We start from the raw sequence: 23,911 nt of genomic DNA on the forward strand, positions 1-23,911 counted from the left end.
GTTCCTGTGAGTAACAATCATTACCAGTGACCTGAACCATCTCTAACTACTGTATAAACCTTATCAAAAAGTAAAGTTTTAAGCCTGGTCTTAAAAGGAGAGCATGTCAGCTTCTTGAACCTGAACTGGGAGCTTGGTAGCTAAAGGCTCTGCCTCCCGTTCTACGTTTAAAGATAGTCTTTAAATGTAGTAGATTTCCTCAATTTGAAATTGTGGTGGAAATTTCCCATAAAGAGGCAGATGAGGGAGTTGTCCTTTTGTGCGATTTATTGAAATAATAAAGAAAATAAAAATAATGGGGAAAGCAAATAAAAAGCATGGATGTTGATCGTGCACATCAACAAACCAAAAACCAGCTGGGGAGATCCGTGCACACACCACGAAGGTGTGATGCAAAGAGCCCACGATCCTCAAGTTGCTTCTGTCTTTTAACCCCTTTCTCTGGCTCTGGTGGAATGTCTCTCTGCAGCAATGGAATTGTTTGTGCCACCTTATCTTGCCGTGAGTGAGAATGTTTACATTCTCACTTCTGCATCATCATGTCTTTTTATCCAAAGGAAGGAACACCGTTGTTTTGGAAGGAACACCGAGCTTCCAAGACAAGATGCATTGGCTTTAACAGTCTTGGGTCTGGTGGGGAGTCAGATAGAATGGAGACACAGTCCGGGTGTAAAAGACAAACATATATCACAAATTATTAGTCAGTCAAATGGAACATCAGATGTTTAGACTTGTACGCAAAAGAGATTAGTTCTTTGTGTAAGAATGTTCAGTTCAGTATTGCACCTAACCAGCACATGACCGTGTCGGATAAGAAATAGCACAAAGGCAAAATTTTTCCATTACAGAAATTCAATTTCTTTAGCTTCTTCTGCAGCTACCTTCAGCTGTGTTTTATCTTGCAGCAACTTTCAGCTCTTCTTTCTGCTCTTCCCTCAGGAGATTAAAAATAAGAATGCTAACACATGTACACACACTCACATCTAATTACTAGTTTTATTATACATTGTTTTGCGCGGATTAAGATCAACCCTTACAGAGAGATGAGGAATTGTACAGGCGTTCTGGGGAGCACCTATTACTGATCAGCCTCTGGCTGAAGGTGCTCCTCTGTCCAGCCAGCACAGTGTAGGGGATGGGAGGTGTTGGCTCTCTATCCTCCTCTCAGCTACAGCATGTAGGGGGTCCAGCTCCACCCCCAGAACAGAACCAGCCCTCCTGATCAGTTTGTCCAATCTGTTACTGTCTGCTACATTCATGCTGCTGCCCCACAGACCACAGCGTAAAACATTGGCCACCACAGACTCATAGAACATCCTCAGCATGGTGCTGCAGATGTTAAAGGATCTGAGCCTCCTCAGAAAGTACATCCTGCTCTAAGCCTCCTTGTACACAGCTGAAGAGTGCTTTTTCCAGTCCAGTTTACTGTCCAAGTACACTCCCAGGTGTTTTTACTTGGTCTCAACCTAAACAAACCTTTATAGTCCAGATATTACGGTAGCTTTCAACACTATACCAACAGAAGGTGTTTGAATATATTACTGTAATTTTTTCATACTTTTTTTACTGTCTCACTACAGATGAAGTAAACATTCTTCAGGAGATTTCTCTTCAGGTGGTAAACAGCAGTAATGCCTCCATGATTGTGGAGGATAAGTGTCCAGTTCTGCAGGTGGGACAGTACTCCACCTTGGCTCTTTCCCTGCGACAGCTCTTCACCGATGGGTACAGTTTTGTCTTAGTTCTTCATTATCTTTTCTACTCAAATGTTATTTAGTTTATTTTGAATGTTAGAAAACCAACATTTGCCTTTTAGGGGTTTTTATAAACAAAAGTTCCTGCACTCAGACATAACTAATTTAAGAAGGCCTGGTGGTATTCATTGTGCTCAATTAGCTATTCTGTTCCACTGCTAAATGTTATGTGTCTTTGTTTATGTTTAGGTTTCTACATGAGTTCAGTTTATTGGTGCAGCTGCGGAGTCCTCAGAGACAAGAACACAGTGTTTTCACCATGCTCAGCCCTAACAACCACCTCATGATGCAACTGCGAATCAGTGCTCATGCAGTCATTTTCATAGGAACACAGCAACAACATTATGAGTGAGATTTTTTTGTTTGTTTCTTTTGGTGACCCAAATGAATTCATTCATTCATTTAGCATTATGTGTACAGTATATGTTCGTAATAAGCCCTTTTTGTCAGATTTATGCATGGGCTATTGAATATATTTGTATAGTTGTGCAACGAAGAACGGTGACACTCACAACAAGTACTGTACATGCTTTTGACTTTTGTGTGTTACCCATTATCCAAAAAATCCAGATATCACAAGATGGTTACAACATTAATTTATGATCTTGTACTTTTGGCTCTGGTTGATTTTGGTTTTGGCCTTGTTCTTTATATACAGTATGGTAAAGCTGTGTCTGTTAGCGCTTTAAATTCTAGAGCCCTTCAAACCATGTCCATAAATTCATAATTCAGTTGTATTTCTATAGCACTAATTCACAACAAATGTTATCTCAAGGCACTTTAAAAAGCTTAAGTTTAAAACATACGCAACTAAAGTTCAGCAAATCCAACAAATATATGTATGTGTATGCGTATATACACACACATATATGGGGTGCCAAATGTAAAAGTAGCACCTATAACTAGTTTTCTCACATTTAACTAAATGACACAACATGTTTTCTCACATTTAGTTAAATGTTAAATGTAAATGTTAAATGTTAAATGTAAATGTTAAATGTAAATGTTAAATGTAAATGTAAATGTTAAATGTTAAATGTAAATGTTAAATGCTAAATGTTAAATGTAAATGTTAAATGTAAATGTTAAATGTTAAATGTAAATGTTAAATGTTTGCCCAGTGTAAAACTGAATATTCATGAATGGGCAAGTAGACTCTACCCCTACCCTCAAACAGCGCTGGTCTCAGATCAGAGACGCGAACTCAATCACCTCAAACAGTGCGCGCAAACCCCGCCCACATCTGATCTGGAAACTTTTGTTTTTAGCCTGGACGTAACTTCGGCTAGCTAGTATAGTTAGCCAACTAATTCTCCACCAGCGCCACAGAAATATTCCTTTTAAACCTACTTAACTCCCCATTAATGGTGTTTACGACAGAACAGTAGTTTGAAGCGGAGCCTCAGCCTGCACACCTGCCGTTACAGCCCGTTCAATCTCCGCCAACGGGAGGGAGTCGGAGCTGGCGGCCATGATGGCTTCGACTTCAGGCTTCTCTCCAGTATTTTCGTGCACCGATCCAGAGTCAGATGTGGGCGGAGCTATGCGTACTGTTTGACGTGTTTGAGTCCGCGTCACTGATCTTAGACCAGCGCTGTTTGAGGGTAGGGATGGAGTCTACTTGCCCATTCATGAATATTCAGTTTTACACTCGGCAAACATTTAACATTTACATTTAACATTTAACATTTACATTTAACATTTAACATTTAACATTTACATTTAACATTTACATTTAACATTTAACATTTATATTTAACATTTATATTTAACATTTAACATTTACATTTATATTTAACATTTACATTTATATTTAACATTTACATTTAGACTTTTGCACATTTAACTAAATGTGAGAAAACATGTTGTGTCATTTAGTTAAATGTGAGAAAACTAGTTATAGGTGCTACTTTTACATTTGGCACCCCATACACATACTGCACATATATGCATGTGTTTTTCTATATGTGTATATTTATGTATATATTTATATACTGAACAAAAATATAAACACACACTTGTTTTTGCCCACATCTTTCTGCAGATGGACTGATGTAGAATCTTGATAAGAATCAGTGTTTGGATCCAATTAATGCATGTTTAGGGAAAAAATCTATAGAAAAATCTAAACCTTTCAAATGTTGGCTTTGTAACTAGTAACAGAAGAACAGAACAGTAGAACATTAAGCAGCAAAAAGGAAAAAGTCAGTTGTTAGCCCTAATATTTATAATATAACTGTATTGCAGTGGTAATATTTTTCTGTATCTGCTGTATATATATATATATATATATATATATATATATATATATATATATATATATATATACATACATACATACATACAGCAGATACAGAAAAATGTTATATATATATACATATACATATGTATATGTGCATATATATATGTATATATACAGTATATATATACTTTTTAACTTTACAGAGATTTGTGCTTTTTTGATTGATGCTTTGACGTTATGTTCTGGATAATGTAGACATTATTCTCAAAGCCAATAAACCAAAGATGTGTTATTACAGTACATAATTAAAACTCATGTGTCATAGGTTCTCAGTCAGCGGCCTGTCTGATGGAAAGTGGCACCATGTGTCTCTCAGTGTGTCTGCCAAGCAGCTGGCACTGTATGTTGACTGCTCTCTGCTGGAGTACGTTGACTGGGACTATCATGGCATGGGGATCAACACCAATGGGCTGCTTATTTTTGGAGGCATTATCGAGGGCTTTGAAACTCCCTTAGAAGTAAGTGACTTTCACCCAGTGTCATATGTTATTGCAACATTCTTGTTTCATTTTTTGTGTTCAATTTAAAAAAAAATATATAAATAAAAACAAAACAGAGAACACTTTATTCTTCTCTAACCATAGCTTTAGCCTTTATTACAGAGGGCTGATAAAAATTGGTTCAGTATCTTTAGCTCCCTTTTGAGTTATCCCAAAGACTATTCTTTATTTTATTTTACTCAAACTACTTAACCTACAGCTGTAGCACTTAAAAAGGACTGTTGTTGTTGTTAGCAGTAACAGCATACTATATGTTTTTTACCCTCAGTATATACAGTACTAGAGCAATAGAGATGTTTACTATCAATGCATGAAATACTGTAATGTAGTTTGACTAACCTTTTAGTTTTGTTATTGTTTTTGTTTTGTTTAGGCACCACAGTCAAACACTGTGATGAATGATGAATGATTCATGATTAAACGTGTTGGACCATTTTAACTGACTCAATTTAACTGTTAAGTCTCTCAAAACAAACATCAGGTGATCCAGAGGAGTTATAGCTCCTTTATCTGTAGCTGTTGCTACAGTATGAGCCAGCAGGAATCATAGCAGCTATGGATCTAGGGCAAAAACAATTTTCCTTTTTCCTATCATTTTATGATTATTTGCATTCAATATAATAACACCGCTTTAATAATGTTTTACATAGGTTGGGTCAGAACTATGTGTGCAATAATGTCAAGGCCTCAGATACAGTGACACCTACAATTACACAGACAAATGGTAAAGAAATAGCTTGCCTTATTACAATAATAACAGTTGCAGTTTAGAGATCAATTCAGAAAGGTTTCTGTGAAGCTTTGTTGTTAGTGTTACTGCCATTGTCATCAGTCTGATCGTAGTTTGGTTTGAAAGACTAAAGCAGTATAAAATATTAACCTATTAATAATCAATCATTACAATTAATTTCTCATATTTACACCATTCATTATTGCGCAGCAAGTCTTTGAAATAATTGTCTCTGTCTTGGGTCATGATTAAGTTGCTTTTTATACTTATATTTCATATATAAAATCATGAAAGTGATCTGAAACCCTTTGTGGATGTAAGTAACAATCAGGCAGGATCCTCAAATTGAGTTTTTTAAAAGACAATGAATATGAATTGGTGATATAAGTTACATTATCAAATAATATTAAGATAAGATAAGAAGATAAGAAAACCTTTAATAGTCCCACAGTGGGGAAATTACTTCTCACAACAGCAGTACAGATAAGCGAGAATACAGCTACAGAACAGTTTGTGTTGGCACAGTACAAAGCAGTACAGTACAGTTGGAGTGGGTATGAGGTCATTGCAGGGTTATTGCACTGTAACGGGTATAAGATTTGTACCGGTAACAATATAGTTATTATTTATTAATTATTTTTAAATATTATTATTATTATTATTAACATTAAAAAAACGTAATCATAAAATAATTTGTGTATTAAAAATAACGTGTTTGTGAAATTTATTTGAAAATGATTTGAAGCTGCAATTATAAAGAGAAACAAAAAGTTAACCTATTTGTAAGACAGGCACCACTATGCAGTTAGATGATGAGAATTTGTTTCAAGAAGCCAAAAAATAGACACTAAACCTTTTAAGTGCTATGACTGATTGTCCAGTAATGTACTTGGTTTTACAGGTTGGGTCTTATTTAGGTGGTTTTTCTACATTCATTTGTGTCTGTGTCAGTGTAATTGTTTTTCTACAGTAAATGAAAGGGAATCTACTGTGTACTGTTTTTTTTTTTATTTGGGCCCTACTGTTTTTGTGGTTATTACAGTATGAGTGTGATACGTGCTTGCAACTCATTTCTGTCTGTAATACTGAACATACTCTCACCCACACAGACAGATCCTTATACTGTAAACACAGGCTGGGTTTTTGTCTGCCCATGCAGTGCTTTTGATTGCTCATACTTTCTTGATATCAGAGTCACTGGTACCTGAAAGCTGCAGTGAAATATTTGAACTGCAATAAAGTCTGTGTCTTAGGATGAGGAGTAGGTCAATAGCAGGACATAAGTTCATTAGACTGCATTGCTTTGTATCTGGCAGGGCTTTATCCGACAGCTGACCTTCCTGTTAAACAACCCAGATGCCGCCCGACAACACTGCAGCCACTACTCGACGTGCTGTGGTGAGACAGCCCCAAAGCCCCCTCGTACTCCCCGTACCAACAACGCCTTGGAGGTGAGAAAAGATGCAGTGGGATCGGGGAAAATAAACTTAATTCTCACTTCTAGAATCTTTTATTGTTCTCCTCCCTATGTAAACAAGGCCCTGACATGTTGATGAGGTTTTTTAGATAAAGCTAGACATCATTTAAAGCCTAAAGCCCAGACACTCTGACTCTAGCAGTTTTTACTTTGACAGCATAACTTGTTATATACTGTGAAGCATGTTACAATCCGATCAATCTGGTAAATCCAATAATATAAAGCAAAAACAAAACTTTTTTGTGGTTTTTGATCCAGTCTGATGAATTTAACAATTATGTCTCTCTTGAACTACATATATTTGCATTTTTTAAATTTCAAATTTTCCTGATGTCCTCAAACAACCAGGATAACCTACATGTGGATCCTGAGGATGATTCATTTTTAAGGTTCGACAGAACTGTGAGTATAATATTTTCAACTCCAAACTACAGAAAACTTTCAGGGCTGTACTGAAATTTTTTTTGTTTGTTTGGTGTTAACAATACATGTATTTTAATAATTAATAATTAATAGCTGTGTTTCAGACCCTTGGTTAGCGGGTGCCTGATATCTGACCACTTACATCATAATGATAATATCCAGCTATGGATAGTAAACCACTGGTCTGGTTTCATAGGCGCTATAATTTCCATTGTCTACTAAGGAAAATGCACAGTGAATGCTTCCATGCTGAATGTATTGATGAAGAATTGCTGAAACTAGCTGAAACATTTAAAACATACACTCCCGTTGAAAAGTTTGGGGTCACCCAGACAATTTTGTGTTTTCCATTAAAAGTCACACTTTTATTTACCAGCATGAGTTGTAAAATGAATAGAAAATATAGTCACATTGAAAAGGTAAAAAATAATGATTTGTATTTGAATTTTTTTTTTTTTTTAATCTTAAACTTTCCTCTCGACAAAGAATCCTCCATTTGCAGCAATTACAGCATTGCAGGCCTTTGGCATTCTGGATGTTAATTTGTTGAGGTAATCTGGTAATCTGGGCCTTCTGATGCAATGAGCAGACACATTGTACCATTACTACACTGCAGTGACAGTTGCTGGAAATGGGCCTCTATACACCTAAGTAAATATTGCAGCAAAAATCAGACATTTGCAGCTAGAATAGTCATTTACCACGTTAGTGATGTAAACACTGTATTTCTGAATCGTTCATTGAAAAAAAAGTGCCTTTCTTTCCAAAATAAGGACATTTCTAAGTAACCCCAAACTTCTGAACGGTAGTGTACAGTAGTTGAAAGTAGCTGAAGCATTTAAAGCATAGATAAATTTATCTGAAGAGAATTAGGAGTTGTTTCAATTTGAATATTTATTTATTATAGCTGAAAATAGCTGCAGTAGAAGTAGCTGAATTATAAATTCAGAAATGTTGTAGCTTTAAAGGAAGCATCTGCAGATAATTGCTGAACAGTAAATTAGTCTATTAATTAGTCATAATTAACCAGTCAGAAGCAGAAATAGTGCAATTGAAGCTAAGATTTTGATTGGTGCTTTTTTATTGCATTTCGTTGCATTGTACTTAGGTATACAGGTATACAGGTATTGACAATAATGTTGAATCTAATCTGAATCAAAATATTTTGAAAGGATTTGGATTGTGTGTCTGCGTAATTACTAAACTATAAATTTGTAGTCACATTTAATCAGTCAACTCCAGAAATGTTGCTAAATAGGTTAAAGTTTTACATTTGGATTAGTGCTTTTATTTTGAAAGGATATGGAGAAAGCATGTGCAGGTAATTGCTAAACAGTAAAATAGTCTTATTAATTAGTCATGATAAACTAGTTGCAAGTGGAAATATTGCTATTTTTAGCTAAAGATCTTGATTGGTGCTTTTAGTGGTGCCTTAGGTATGTGTGGCTAATACCTAAATTTTGTAATAGTCTCATCAACTAAACACAATTAACTATTCAAAAGCAAGAATAGTGCTATTAAGGCTAAAGATATAGATTGATGCTTTTGTTTTGAAAGGCCTTGGATGACATGTATGTGCTTAACAAATTAATAAGTGTGCTTAAGTTATAACTATGTTTACGTTTAGGAGAGTTGAGTTATAAATTGCTGCTACTCCTCCACCTCTACCTGTACTTCGAGGGACATGATAGTTGATGTGACTCATTGGAGTCGACTCATTTAAACTAACATATTCAGAGAGGACACAGAGGAAGAGAGACGCGATGCTGTGAGAGAACGCGAGACTCTGCGAGAACAGCACGAGAAATTCAACAAGGCGGCGCGACACCGGTAGTAAACAACAGCGCGACAAACTATCCGCCAATTTAAATAAATAACTACCTTATTTTACGGAAAATAATCAACCACCCTACCATTCTGGATAACACCGAAGAAAGTTTCGAGTATATCGACGAGTGCTTCGAGTGCTGTCTGGTAATGGGGAAAAAGGAGACGGCTCCCAACAAGCGTTCCCGTCCGCCTGACTCACCTGAGTCACCTGGAGCTAGCTCGGCGGATAAAAACATCACGGACATCGTGGAGTCAATCGAGAAAAAAATATCAAGCTTCGACGCACGTCTGGCGCTAGTGGAACTCCTCCACAAAGAGTTTATGGCCCTCCGCGACTCCCTGGAATTTAGCCAGCAGCAGGTGATTTCTCTCGCCACCGAGAACGAGGCCCTGAAAGGAACGGTGCAGTCCCTGACGGAGGATGTGGCTCAGCTAGCGGCCGAAAATAAAAAAATAAAAGAAGGCATCATCGATCTGCAGGCCCGCAGCATGAGGGACAACCTGGTGTTCTCGGGGATTCCAGAACAGGCAGAGAAAAACACTGAAACCACAATTAAAAACTTCATTAAACAACAGATGAAGATTCCAGCGCAAGTTGTCGACAAGATGGCGTTCCACCGTTCGCATAGACTTGGAGGAAGACGACCGGATGGCCAGCGCCCTCGACCCATCGTTGCCAAGTTTCATGACTTTAAGCAGAAGGAACTGGTTAAGAGCCGGGGCAGACAGCTGAAGGGAACCGACTACAGCGTCAACGACCAGTTCCCCAAGGAGATCCTCGACCGCCGCCGCCGACTGTTCCCCATCCGTAAGAGGTTCATGGCAGAAGGCTGCAGGGCTGTCATCAGCGTCAACAAACTGTACGTCAACGGAGAGCTCTACCGGGACCGGGAAGCAACAATGGTTTAATGTATAAGGTTTGTTAAAAAAAATAATAGATGCAATGCAACTATGTGTTATAACTTTACATCCAGTATTCAAACTCGTTCTCTCGCAGATGTTTCATGTAAATGTTTACTGTCATTCTAATGTCACTCACTCACTCACTTTGCAAAGCGCTCACCATACGTAATCACTCACTTTCCTTTCACTTTAATTTTCCTTCCCTTTACTCTTTTTCCTTCACCTACTTTCACTCCACACTGTCTACATCCTTCTTTTCTCTATTCTTCTTCCACGTAGTCAGCCAGCTATGTAGCCCTCCAGCAGCCACACACAAACATCTACTGCACAGGGGAAACACGTGCACATACATAGATAACACACAACTCAGAATACACAGGTACTTAAGGTTAGCCACACACCTAAAGTCTGTCACACTACATACACACAAGACTAGTGATCCACAGCAGTCAGGTAAGATATGACACCACTGAAGATTATCACTTGGAATGTACGTGGAATCAATAAGAAGGAGAAACGATTTAAAATATTTAACCATTTGAAAACCCTACAAGCAGACATTGTTTTACTACAGGAAACTCATATTCCCAAAATTATAAATTACACTCTGGCATCAGCAGAGTTCCCACATGCTTACTTAGCCGGTTACAATTCTAAACAAAGAGGGGTCGCCATCCTGATAAATAAAAAGATTAACTTTACGCATAACGATACCATTGTAGATCCAGAAGGGAGATATATAATCATTAATATCTTGATAGGAAACATTGAATATTGCATAGCTAATGTGTATGGCCCTAATGCTGACGACCCCTCTTTCTTTCACAGCTTCTTCACATCACTGTCTGCTCACTCTGGTTCCAAACTTATAGTAGGAGGGGACTTTAATTTAGTATTTAACCCAGAGTTGGACAGGCTAAGCAAAGCTGTGAGCAACAGGAACTGGCAATCAGTACAGACCTTAAAACAGTACATGGATGACTTTGGTCTCTGTGACACATGGCGTTCTCTTCATCCTACATCCAGGGAATATACCTTTTTCTCACCAGTTCACCACTCTCACTCCCGTATAGATTATATTTTAGTAAATAACTCAGTCTTACAAGATGTCTCTGACACCAATATTCACTCTATCACAATCAGTGATCATGCACCAATGTCCATTTCGTTGATTAAGACAGCCACACCATCAACCAGGAATTGGAGGTTTAATACATCCTTACTCAATGATCAAGACTTCATCAGTTATGTCAGGAGAGAATGGAAAACCTTTATAGAAAACGATACACCGGAAATCTCACCCTGTGTTCTTTGGGAGACTGGGAAGGCAGTTATGCGCGGTAGAATTATTTCATATTCATCACACAAGAAAAAAAAGGACATGTTACTTGAATTAGAATTAGAACAAAAAATAAAATCTCTAGAGATTAAATATGCAGCCTCTCCAACCAATGATGTCCTAGAAGACCTAAAGAATCTAAAGCTGAAATTAAATAATATAATTGATTGCAAAACTCAGTTTCAGATAGACCAATTACGCTGGGAGAACTTTGACCATGCTAATAAATGTGGTAAATTTCTAGCTAACCAATTAAAAAATAATAAAGAGAAACAAATCATCCATTCAATAACTAATAAGGAAGGCAACATTACTCGTGATCCCCATGAAATAAATGATACCTTTAAAAACTTTTACCAAGAGTTATATACGTCCCAAATAGATCCACCCACCTCAGCCATAGAGGCTTTTCTGAATAAACTAGAACTGCCAAAGCTAAATGAAGAACAATCTACAACTCTAGACTCATTGTTATCTTTGGCAGAACTACATGAAGCTCTGCAGGAGATGCCCAATAAAAAAGCTCCAGGACCAGATGGATTCCCAACTGAATTTTATAAAGAGTTCTGGTCCATGCTGGCACCCAGCCTTTACAAAATGTTAGCTGAAATTAAACAACAACATTCATTACCCACAAATATGAATTCTGCCTTCATAAGCCTGCTCCAAAAACCAGGAAAAGACCCTACACTCCCATCGAGTTACAGACCAATTTCACTAATAAATGTAGATCTAAAAATAGTGTGTAAAGCACTTGCTAGAAGATTAGAAAAAATCACTCCATATATAATTCACTCTGATCAAACAGGCTTCATTAAAGGTAGACAGTCAACAAACAATATGAACAGACTAATTAATTTAATTGATTATGTCACCATCCATAAACTAGAGTCAGCCATCGTCTCCTTAGATGCAGAAAAAGCTTTCGATAGAGTAAACTGGAAGTTTCTTTTAGCCACTCTGCACAAATTCGGCATTGGGGAAACATTCATAGACTGATCCAAATATTATACAACTCAGCAAACGCTGCAGTCAGAACAAACAACCAGATCTCACCAAGGTTTAATCTGCATAGAGGGACAAGACAGGGCTGCCCACTGTCCCCATCACTATTTGCAATATTTATTGAACCTCTAGCCGCAGCAATAAGACAGCATGAAAGAATTACTGGAATATCGACCAAATCAGTAAATCATAAAATAAGTTTATATGCTGACGATGTGTTACTGTTTCTCCTGGAGCCACAGACGTCTCTTCCTACAACTATCAGCCTCATAGATGAATTCTCAGGACTTTCAGAGTACTCTATTAACTGGACCAAATCTATAGTGCTACCACTTAACCTTAAGGTGACTAACATCTCCTCTACCACACTCCATTCAGGGAACATTAAATACTTGGGCATTGAATTGTCGTCTAGGCTATCAGAGCTTATTGATCTAAACTACAATCCATTATTAAAACAAATAGAAGCCAACCTCAAAAGATGGCAGTCTTTACCCATTTCACTTATGGGAAGAATTGCCACCATAAAAATGATGATCCTGCCAAAAATTAATTACATATTTTCAATGATTCCAACTCAGCCAGCCCAGGCGTGGTTTAAGACATTAGACTCCTACATCTCACAGTTTTTGTGGAAAACCAAGCCACCACAAATTAGTTTAAAAACTCTTCAAAAATCCAGACGCTGCGGCGGCCTAGAACTACCTAACTTCCACCACTATTTTCTTGCCAATAGACTGAACCATGTCCACAAATGGATAAAACCCATGCCAGCAGACTCCTCCTGGATAGACATTGAACAAACATTTTGTGGAAATATTAAAGTTGCAGATCTGCCCTTTATCAGCACCAAAATCAAACATCATAGTTGTTACCAGAACATTAGCATAAAAGCATCTCTGCAAGCCTGGTGGGGGTTTCTTAAAATTAATGGGTCTTCGCTTACTCTTTGCCAAAACACACCTCTCTGGAACAATCCAGACATCATACAAAACAAAAAGGCAATACACTTTCCAACTTGGCATATCAAAGGGATAACACATCTGAAACATGTTTTCACAAGAGACAAGTTTACCTCTTTTGAAGAACTAGTGTCTCACTATGAAATCACTAGTGCCAATTTCTTAGAATACCAACAACTAAAGTCAATACTTAATGCAAAAAGTAAGAATACTGCCATCCACATGCAACCACCACCAGTAATAGAGCGATTTATTGATATATCAGGGAAAAGGACAGTATCCAAAATCTATATCTTAATTTCCAATGTAGACCAGACAGTGAGCCTTCCGATCTCTAAATGGGAAGCTGATCTCAATATCACCACTAATTACACGTTCTGGAATAACATATGTTCTAATTAATTCAGAATGACAAAAAATACAAATTTACAACTAATACAATACAAAATTCTTCATAGAACTCACTATACAGGACAAAGGATGTTCCAAATGGGTCTCACAAACTCAAATATTTGCCCTCACTGTACAGATAACACAGCAGATAGATTCCTACATGCATTCTGGTCATGGTCATGTTCACCTGTGCAGCAATTTTGGCAAAGAGTATGTGAACACCTGTCAACCCAGTTAAGCTGTCCAATCCCAGCAGCCCCTGCACTTTGTCTTCTAGGAGATCTAAGTGGGCTTGATCTAGAGACAAACTCATCACACACACTTCTTTCTGCCCTCTGTGTCGCAAAGAAAATCATCCTCATGAACTGGAAAACTAAAAAAAAATTAAGCATTACTCAATACCTGAACAGCTTGTTAGATTATACCACCTTAGACACATTGTCTGCTTCATCAAATCAATGACCAAAACTATACTCTGATTGATTCCATTTCCAGGTAACGATGCGTGGGGCTCGGGTGCTGCGTCATGTCTGGCACAGTGGTGGGGGGGTGACTAGTGGTTGGTGGTGCCTGCCTGCCTAAGGAACCGGGACAACGGGTTGGTAGACTCTGGGCTGGCCGCATGGGTCCCCTGGGGCGGGGGTGTGGTGGCTGCTGAGACCAGCGGCCCTGTGCTGGGGTGGGACCATTTTGAGGGTTGGCGTGTGCCTGTCTCCGGGGAGCCGGAGGCGGGCCTCCCTGCCGGTGTGCGGGGGCGGACCTGGGGGTGGAGACCTGGGTGACCTGCGTCCGGGGGACTCCCTCTGGGGGTGCCTGCCTGTGCCCGGAGGGGTGTCTCTCCCCTGGGGCGCTGCCCCTGCTCGGGTGGGGCGCTGCCTGCCCTAGCGGTCCGACGCCCTCTGGTAACTGCTCGGGCCTGTTGCAGGGGGGGTTGGCGGACTACTCAGGCTAGAACCTTCATTGGGCCCTGGGCGGAGGCTGGCCCTCAATGCACAACTGCAGAGTATGTGTGTGGGTTTGAGTGTCACACTACACGGGGCGAGCATGGGCATACTTGAGCGAGAGAATGGGTAAGTGTGACAGAAGGGTGAGGATGGCTCTGGCTGTGCTGCGTGTGGCGCCTGGGCAGTAGTACTGCGGTCCCTGGGTCTCGGCTGTCCCTTCCTGGCTGGGGGTTGTGGGGGGTGGTGGGATAGGTAGCAGAGCCAGTCGGGAACCTGGCTCTGCGGACCCTGGCGCTCTGCTTCCCAACTACATTTCTCCGCATTCATCCACTTAGGTCTGCAAGGGGCGTCCTGCTGATGGAGGGACCGGGGCTACTGGGAAGTGGTTCCGTCCCTTCCTAGTGGGATGCTCTGCAGTTTTAATTGCATTAGTCATACACACTTGTCCAGGAATCTGGGGGCTCCTTACGGGGGGGGGGCAGTAGACGGAGCCTTCCCATTGATGGCTCTGTCTGCTGGACCCCCCGGAGAATTGGGTATCTCCCAAAGTTCCTCATACTTAGCTACATACACATACATTTAGGGCCGGGGGTGGGCTCTTTCACTGGGGCCTGGGGCTGAGGCCAGTTGTGGCCTCGGCCACTGGCCCTGATGGAGAGATTACCACCCAGTTTTAACTGCAAAAAGACATTTAGGGCGAGGGGGGGCACTGTCCGGGGGGGACACCGTCAGCCAGCGGTTGTGCTCCTGGAGGTGTCACCCACCTTCAGTGCACTTTAGTTCCACACACTCACGTCCAAGCTGGGTTGCAGGGTTCTCGGGGACCTTTTTCTGCTGCCCACTGCCTCCCCCGGGTTGGGGGGGTTGGTCAGGGCTCGGGAGGAGCTGCGGTCCCTGCCTGGGGCCACATGGACGGCAGGCCGGAGACCTACCCTCCCCACGAATGTGATCAAGCGAATGGTGTGGGTGCGAGAATGTATCTGAGAGCGCATTGGTTCACGTATGATTGACTAGTTTGTTGTGAGAGAGTCTATGGTGTGTGTGTGTTGATGTGATGATGTGTGTTGCTCATGTGGGTGGGTGTATGCGTCTGTGTTTGTGTGAGTTGGTATGCGTGTGGTGCGGTTGAAGTGTGGGGGGTCCGGTTTTTCGCCCGGGGTACGATGATCGTCTGCCTGGGTGGTCTCTTTTCTGCTGACCCCACCAATTGCTGGCCTTGTGCTGCAGGCCGCTGTAGCGCCAGGGGATGAGGTCGGGCCGATGGGGTAGGCCCCGCTCCGCCCATGTGGGGGTGGTGGACTGGGGCGGGCCCCACTCTGGGCGCGGGGGCATCTTCTGGCGGGCTCCCTACGGACCGTGGGTCCTCGGGCTCTACTCTTTCAGGCCGACCCTCCCGCCGGGGGGAGTGTTTGCCCCTGGTTCTCATGGGGCGGACAGCGTTGACCCCCGGTGGCCCACTCTGGCCTCGGGTGCTGTCTCTGTGGCTGCTGCAGCTCTGCCTGGGGGGCTCTGTGTGGGCGGCTTGGGTTGCAACACCTGCCCTCCTGGAACTGAAGGTGTGTGGGCTCCCTGGCTGCTGGGATTCCTTCCTCTGCTTGCTGGATGGGCGTAGTGGCGGAGCCCCTCACATCACCCTGGCTTCCACAAGTGGCATTGTTCATGCACCAACGTCTGCCTCACCCTTTGGGTGAACAATGTTAAGCTACAGCCTTACTAACCTTGTAGTGGGACACTTTCCAAATCCAACTGTAAGTATTATTGATACTTATCACTACCAATATGAATAATGTGTGAATATGGAATTTGTGGTGTTGTATGTCATGACTTTTATTAAGTAGTATGGGATATGTATAATAATGCACATATGTATGTATATTGTATGTATATGTTTGAATTAGTATGTGCACATACCTTAGCACTATTATTGGTATTAGTATTAATCTCCAAGGTAAACCACAGTACAAAAACTGTTTAGTTATGAATGTGTTAGCCTAAGGTACATCCATGCTTCTTATTTATTTATTTTTATTTATTTATTTATTTTTTTGCTCCGATTGTTTACTTAACAGATTTGCTTGGTTTCAGCAGCTGGTTGCACCCCTTAACCCCCCCCCCACCTTCCCGCATACACACCCTAAAGCAGAAACCTAACCTGTCCACCAACACAGCAACATCACACACATTTTGGATTAGCTAAATAAACCATTAAATAAATCATAAATCAGGAAGAGTATATATATTCTATATATACTCTTCCTGTTAAAGCAAAGCTGTCCATCACAATGTGGCATTCAGCGTAATATATGCTGCTTGCTAAACTGCTGGACAGAACAAAGAAAAAAAAAAAAAAAAGGAACATAGGGTGTGAAGTCATTTACCCGAGAGGCCTCTAATCCATTCAAGTTGCGCGTTCTGCACAATATATGTCACCTAAGCAACATAGTGGCTCATACAGTAGATACAAAATCACCTCAATGATCTCACAACAAGCATCAAGCAAGTGTTTTGAATGAGCCCCAGAGAAGACTGGCATAAAACCGTCCATCCTGGAAAAAAAAAAAAAAACTAACATTCATCACGCTGCAGCTAGGTTTCAGGGAGACAGAACAGGTCTATGTGATGGTCACTTTTCAAGTCATTTATTTACAAGGATTTAGATGAGAGAGATCTATATGAACTGTGGGCACCTGCCTAAAGCTATGTTTCTTACAAGCCGTAACCCACTCATGACCCAGCCGCCTGGGGCCTGCTGAGGGACTGGTACTGTAGCAGCTAAGCAAGGAGGGCCCTGGCTAGCTGGCCTGTTTTTAAGGTGCTAAACATAAGACACCGAGCACCGAACAGGCAGAGAGGGAGAGGAACAGGAGGAAGTCGTAGCAGGACAGTAAGCTAGGTGCTACGATAGCAGAAAAAACACTAGATAACAGTGAAGATTAGCACAACGTCTAATGAAAGGAAAAGATGCTTGAGTATTACAAGCTTGTTTTGTGACTCTCAGTCGCTACCAAATATAAGGCGATAATAATTAGAAGATAGCACAGAGTAACATCATACACACGTAGCAGCAACAAACCTCAGTAACCGGAAATGACACGACACGCTTACCGTCAGTCAGCCCTGACCAATATTATACAATAATAATATTTAAAACTTATACTTAATACTATGATTTTATTGGGTGCTTTCATTTTGAAAGGATTTAGAGGTGGTGTGTGCTTAAATATTGAATAATCAAACCATGTGATGAACTCATCAGTATTATGCATAAAGCTGCACTGAGCATTAGGAGTTTGACCTGTCAGTCAAACTGTTGCTGAGCTCAATCACTGATCTACTGCAGCTGTGCCATTGGAGATGGCTCTGCAAAGGCATTAAAAACATATCTGAAAGTAGCTTAAGCACGTAAAGTATACATGAATGTATCTGAACAGAACTGGGAGTTGCTCAGACAGAGATAAATATCTTCAGAAGAAGCTGAAGCAGTTGAATTCAAGAAACGCTAAAATGAAGGAAGTATTTAAAGGATTGCTAAATTTGATGAAATACAGCTGAACGCATCAAAATAGTTAAATAGAGCTCAAGAGCTGAAAGAATAGTTGAAAGTTGTGGAAACATTCAAAACAGCTGCAGCCTTAAATTTGGAAAGGTTGGAGCATTGGAGGAAGCATGCGCAGGTAATTGCTACTGTAAATAGTGATATAGTCTCATTATCTAATCATAATTAACCAGTCAAAAGCAGAAAATGTGCTATTTAGTCTAAAGATTTGAATTGGTGCTTTTATTGTGAAAGGATATGGAGGAAGTGTATGCCTAATTACTAAACTGTAAAATAGTCATATAATAAAATCATAATAAACTAATAACTAAATAACTAAAGTGGTGGATGAGGAAAAAGCTGAAGCAGTTGAAAAATTTTCTACGAAAGCTAATGATTTTGACTTATGCTTTAATTCTAAAAGGATTTGGGGATGTGTGTGCTTACTAACTAAAACATAGCTGAACATAGGTAATACATTACGCAATAAGTCAATATTTATATTATAATGTTATTGCATAAACATAACTCAGACGGGTGCCAGAAATACTCACCATTAATACTAAAATACATCCTGGAAGCATTCACTTTGATAATAAAGATTAGAAAAACAGTACAGTGAATGCCTGAAGTATTTACTGTATTGCAAAGCCCCAGGTATCTTGTCCTTCCCTGACTTTTTCACTTTAAATATTCATATTGATTATACTGTATTCCACACCTGACTGCCTGATGTTGACCGGGTTTTTTTTTTCTCGAAATTATATTGATAAAACTTCTTTTTCATTAAGACAGAGTCTCCTATGACCCCCTGTTGAAACGAGTATTGCACTAATCATTGCAACATGCTGTAACACCAATCGGCATCTGTAGCATCTAAATATAAATTCTATAATCTGTTTTGGTGTGACATGAGTTATGTTGCAATACCAACATAACTCAGACAAAACAAAAAATACTTCCTGACATGCATGCTGTTTAAACTGGAACTAACAGAATAAACAAATGTTTCTGGAATGTATACACTAACATTTGCATATGACTCCAAGTGAAGAAAAGCAAAGCTGGTTGTCTGTAACAATCCATGTCATAGATCTGATTTAAAAATACCCAACGTTGTACAGATAGCTAAGGAACTGCAACCTGAATTTTAAACACAGCTGGCAATGCAGGCACCACCACCAGACCTTCACCATCAGGATGGTAATTAAGATGCCTTTACAATGATGTCAACAGTAAAGACTCTCCCTGTGTTTTATTTTCTGGAGAATGTTTTTACGGAAAGGCTGTACCAGCTCTTCCTTAATAGTTACATCTTTGTAATTGTCTGTCTTTCTTGTGTCCAGCTGTTTGTTTCATATTATGACTATAATCTGTTTCTGGGGGAGACCCCAAATGCACAACCCAACACAGAATTGATGTTTAACATAAACTGATTTGTTAGATACCAACATAAATTCACTGCAGAGCAGGACTCAGTTCAAACACAAAAATGCAAGAACTAAAAATCACTGCCATGCAGGAAACCCAAAACACTACTACTTTAACAAACAAATTACGCATCTGTTACTAACGGGCAAAATCCTAAACACGGAAACACAAGACAATCACAAACCTTTAAATGACAGAAAGCACAGGACATCAAAAGAAACCAAAAACTCCTCTGCATCAAATCTCTCTTTAGGTGTAGTTTCCAAGCTACAACAAACGTACACACCAACAATGGGTGACACCAAAAGCACGCCTTAAATAACACAAGAAGTAGGTAGGTACCATCAACTCATTATAGCACACAGGAAATTAACTCAGGTAAAAAAACACTTAAAAGACACAGGAGCACCTCTAGCGGCGCGACAGCTGAATGCCACAGTAATGACTTTAGCAGCCTCCTCTCCAGCCTCAGGGTCAGGTTCTGGATCAAACAAATGTGCTTGGACTCCACTACCGAAAGAACTGTAGCTAGTATTGCTCTCTTGAGGTCTGTGTTGTGTTGTCTTCTTCTGTTGATAATTACAGTGGCTTACATGCTTAACATTGCACTATTGCCACCTATCATATCCTAATCCCGTGCTGGGTCAAAAAAAAAGCATTTGCTTCTGCAGAGGTGTGACAGGCAACTCCACTTGTGACATGCCCCTAAAAACAGCTTTTCACTGAGTTTAGTAGTAATGTGAATGTGTACTGTATGTGTCAGGTGTCAGACTTTACTTACATTGAAGTCCTGAAGAGTTTGTTATATATTATAATTATTCTCGTAATTTTTTTGTAAATTCTAAAGGTCTGTCTTTCTACCCAATCAAAAACAACTTTGCTATCCCTGAGACTCTTCAATAGCAGTACGGTACACACACACACCCTCCTCCTTGAGAAATTAGAAAAGCTAAAACTGTTTGTGTTTATATCTATTGATTCTGAGCAAGAAAGTCAGACTCCTGAAACACATAATTAAACTAGAAAAATCATTTCCAAAGGAAAATGCACAGTGAATGCTTCCGTGCTGAATGTATTCCTAAATAATTGCTAAATGTTCCTGAAACATTTAAAACATAACTGAAAATAGCTGAAGCATGTAAAGTATAGATTAATGTATCTGAAGAGAATTAGATGTTCAAACAGAGTTAAATATTTTAATTTATAATATTTTTATACTGAACCAGTTGAATTTGAAATTTAGGAAAATTTAAAAAGATTTGCTGAAATTGAAGAACTGCTGAAAATAAAGAAAGTGTGTAACAGTTTACTTAATTTTATGTAATTTAGCTTAACGTGTTAAGCAGCTAAATATTATAATTAAAAAGTTCAAGAGCTGAAAGAATAGCTCAAAGTTGTGGAAATATTTTATATATTTGATGGAAGCATTTGCAGATAATTGCTAAAAAAAAGAGTGAAATACTCTAGGGGTTGAAAGTTGTAAAGGTTCAAAAGGTGTAAACCTAATGCAAAAGTAAATACTCAAATAGAACATCATCCATCAATCATTGCAAGTGCCACTCCTTATCATATCAGTTTCAGTTACGGTGCAAACAATGACTGAATCAATGTGATGTTGAAGTTATTCCTCAAGAAATGCTGACATTAACATTAAACATTAAAACAAATAGCTCAAAGTGGTTAAGACATTAAAAGTATAGTTGAGTATATCTACATAAGAAAAAAGACAAAGCTGAAAATCTTTCTGGGTAAAAATTGTTTTAAATGCTAAAAGCATCAACATCTTACTGTATAAGAGTAATTAAATAAAACGCAGAGAATTTTAAAATACAAAATAAAAGCAGAAGTATTGCTATTAAATTGTAAGATTTTAATGTTTGCTTTTATACTGAAAGGATCTGAAGTGTGTGTTGTTAATTAATCAGTGTTTGGCATCATTGCGGCAGCAGATCAGCTCTCCCACATAATTTCTCGGAGAAATTACTTTTTCTAGTTATGCTTTGAGCTGCAATTAATATGAGACAGATTCTGGAGTTTTAAAAGCCAGTAAAGGTCATGAGCATCATGCCTTGTTTTTTTTCCAAGCACAAAATCCCTCTGCACCCTCAGGTTTTTCATTATGTCCTTTACTATACACTGAACATTTTATCTACTTGGCAAGCTTCTTTGAACTATCTATTTATTATAAAATGTAGTAATTATGGACAAGGCTGGGCTTGTTTGAAAGAGAATGAGGATGAGACAGAGGGAAGTATTGAAAGAGAGAAACAGACAAAATTACACCCTAGTTGATTTTCTTTCTTTCTTTCTATTACATTACTTATTTTGTTTTTCAGTGTAAACCCACTATGAGAACCCAATTCCCTACTCTAAGAGTTTAAGTAGAGGTCCCAAGTCTTTAGAATGTATTTTTTAGTGAAGGCGAAAGAGATCTCTGGAACCTATTATGTGGTGAGAGGGATGAGGATGTTCTGTGATCATGTTTAGAATTTAAAGGGATCGCTGTCCCTCCCCATTCAGCCACACACTTGCACATACATATCTGCGATTAGGTTTTAATATCTTCACACTTAATATCTAATCTCTTCACTCTGAATCTTCCTCCCTCTGCTCTTGTTTAGTTCACTGGCTTTTATTTCTACAGGCCACCTCTCCTTTTGTTCCAAATAGGCATGAAGTAATGCTTCCTGTGACAGGGGACTGCCCCACTCTGCTTGACTTTGATGCAGAGGAGGTCTTCTCTTCACATTAACAAGATGCTGTAAATCAAGCCAACCTCAGAGATTTTGTGATAAATATTTTCTCTCAAATCTTCTCTTAGCTGTGGTTATTTGCTGAATATAGACATGTGTCTTTGCCTCCTTAGTGCTCCCTAGATTTTTTTTTTCTGGCCGGCTCAATCCAACGAAAATCCATTCATGTCTAGTAACAGTCAATCCCCTCACCATATCCTGGTCTCTGAATTACTTTGTTCTACATCCCAAAGATAGGAGGAGCAGTTATTCACTAGAACAGTTTATTTGTTTTCCATCATGTTGTGTTTAGCACCATGCCAACAGCTTGGTGTATTCCAATTTTCACTCTTAACCTCAATAAATTGTGGTCAACTGAGTAGTGGGGAAAAATTGAGTGGTGAAGATTTAATGGCTGTGTGTTTAGAACATTAGATGCATATTCAAACCTACTGTGGGTGAAGGATTACATATATTGTAGTGCTGGGCAACGAATAAAATCCTTAATTGCCTTAACTGCATTGGTTTTCGCATTGTTCAACGCATTAATATGAGAAGCATACAGTAACGAGTTCAAAAGTAGTATATTGCACTTTTTTATTTTAAAACTACTACTCTCCGGTGAGAGCAACAGTTGGTGCACGTTGTAACACCGTCAGTTTTATAGTCCTCCCCTTTTCATACAACTTGTGTATTCCTTTTGTGATGATACGTCTTGAGGGAGGCTCACAAGTGCCGTCATTTGTTGTAATTCTATTAACATTCATCAGACTGACATCTTTCAACGCTAATCGGCCTGCAGTTTGTAGCTAACCACTTAGCTATAGCATTGCCTTGCTTTTGGTACATCCAAGGGAGGGAGACTACATCCAACGTAGTCTCCCTCCGCTGTTTGTTTAGGTGGGGGATCAATGAAGTATATTGCATTTAAGTGAGACTTCAGATTCAAAGTACTGCGGTGATTCAGCTGATTCACATTAAGCTTTGCCGTGAATGACTTGTTTCTGCAAACTCTGCCATTCTAAAGAGATTTAAATTGATAATGTCCATGTATTGTAAGACACCTTTACTGTACCTTTCTCAATTTATCCCCCGTCTCGGATTGGTTGAGAAGTGTATCTTAGGCCAGTACTAATCAACAGCACGTTCATTCTGTGACCCATCATTTGTCTGTATGAGTATACGGAACCAGTGAGCGACACACTTTCCAAATATTAATAATAAAAACAAACTGCGTTAACACGCATTGTCAGCATTAACAAAGTCTTGTGTTAACGTGCCCAGCTCTAATACATTGAGAAAAAAAGTTTTTTTTTAATTTAAATCATGGGATACTCCATAGGACTCCTCTGGGTTTAATGTGAACAGCCCAGAGGTACACACAGACCTCTGTGTCTCCTGCAGTAATGCTATGCCATATTGGAAGGTGTTTGCTGCTGGAATGCCTTATGCTGGATTTCAATAGATTGCATGTCCGTGGTCAGACTGGATAAAATGCAAACGTCATCATTAAACACATAATACAATATGAATAAATAGTGCTAAATGTAGTACACATACTGAATGTGTACTCTGTTTAGCAGACCATTGTATTTTACCACTTGTGTCAAGTTTTGTGATCTTTTATTAATATACTTTCAGTATATTGTTT

The 23,911-nt window shown here is 39.4% G+C and overlaps 1 protein-coding gene across 5 annotated transcripts in view; it reads left to right on the forward strand.

Annotated features, from left to right (window-relative positions):
* The window catches only part of si:ch211-196i2.1 (collagen alpha-1(I) chain), a 122,493-nt gene that overhangs the window by 21,461 nt on the left and 77,121 nt on the right, over positions 1-23,911 (forward strand). For 3 of the 5 annotated variants that reach the window (XM_041073206.2, XM_055513561.1, XM_041073204.2), the window contains exons 2-6: positions 1,581-1,725; positions 1,944-2,102; positions 4,322-4,514; positions 6,603-6,737; positions 7,112-7,165. In XM_041073206.2, coding sequence (XP_040929140.1) covers positions 1,581-1,725; positions 1,944-2,102; positions 4,322-4,514; positions 6,603-6,737; positions 7,112-7,165 — 686 coding nt within the window. Of the gene's footprint in view, positions 1-1,580; positions 1,726-1,943; positions 2,103-2,876; positions 3,359-4,321; positions 4,515-6,602; positions 6,738-7,111; positions 7,166-23,911 lie in introns of those variants that run through there. The other 2 variants (XM_041073205.2, XM_055513560.1) reach the window with 2 other exon arrangements.

The sequence above is a fragment of the Betta splendens genome, chromosome 12, assembly GCF_900634795.4.
Source record: "Betta splendens chromosome 12, fBetSpl5.4, whole genome shotgun sequence".
Lineage (NCBI taxonomy): Eukaryota > Metazoa > Chordata > Actinopteri > Anabantiformes > Osphronemidae > Betta > Betta splendens.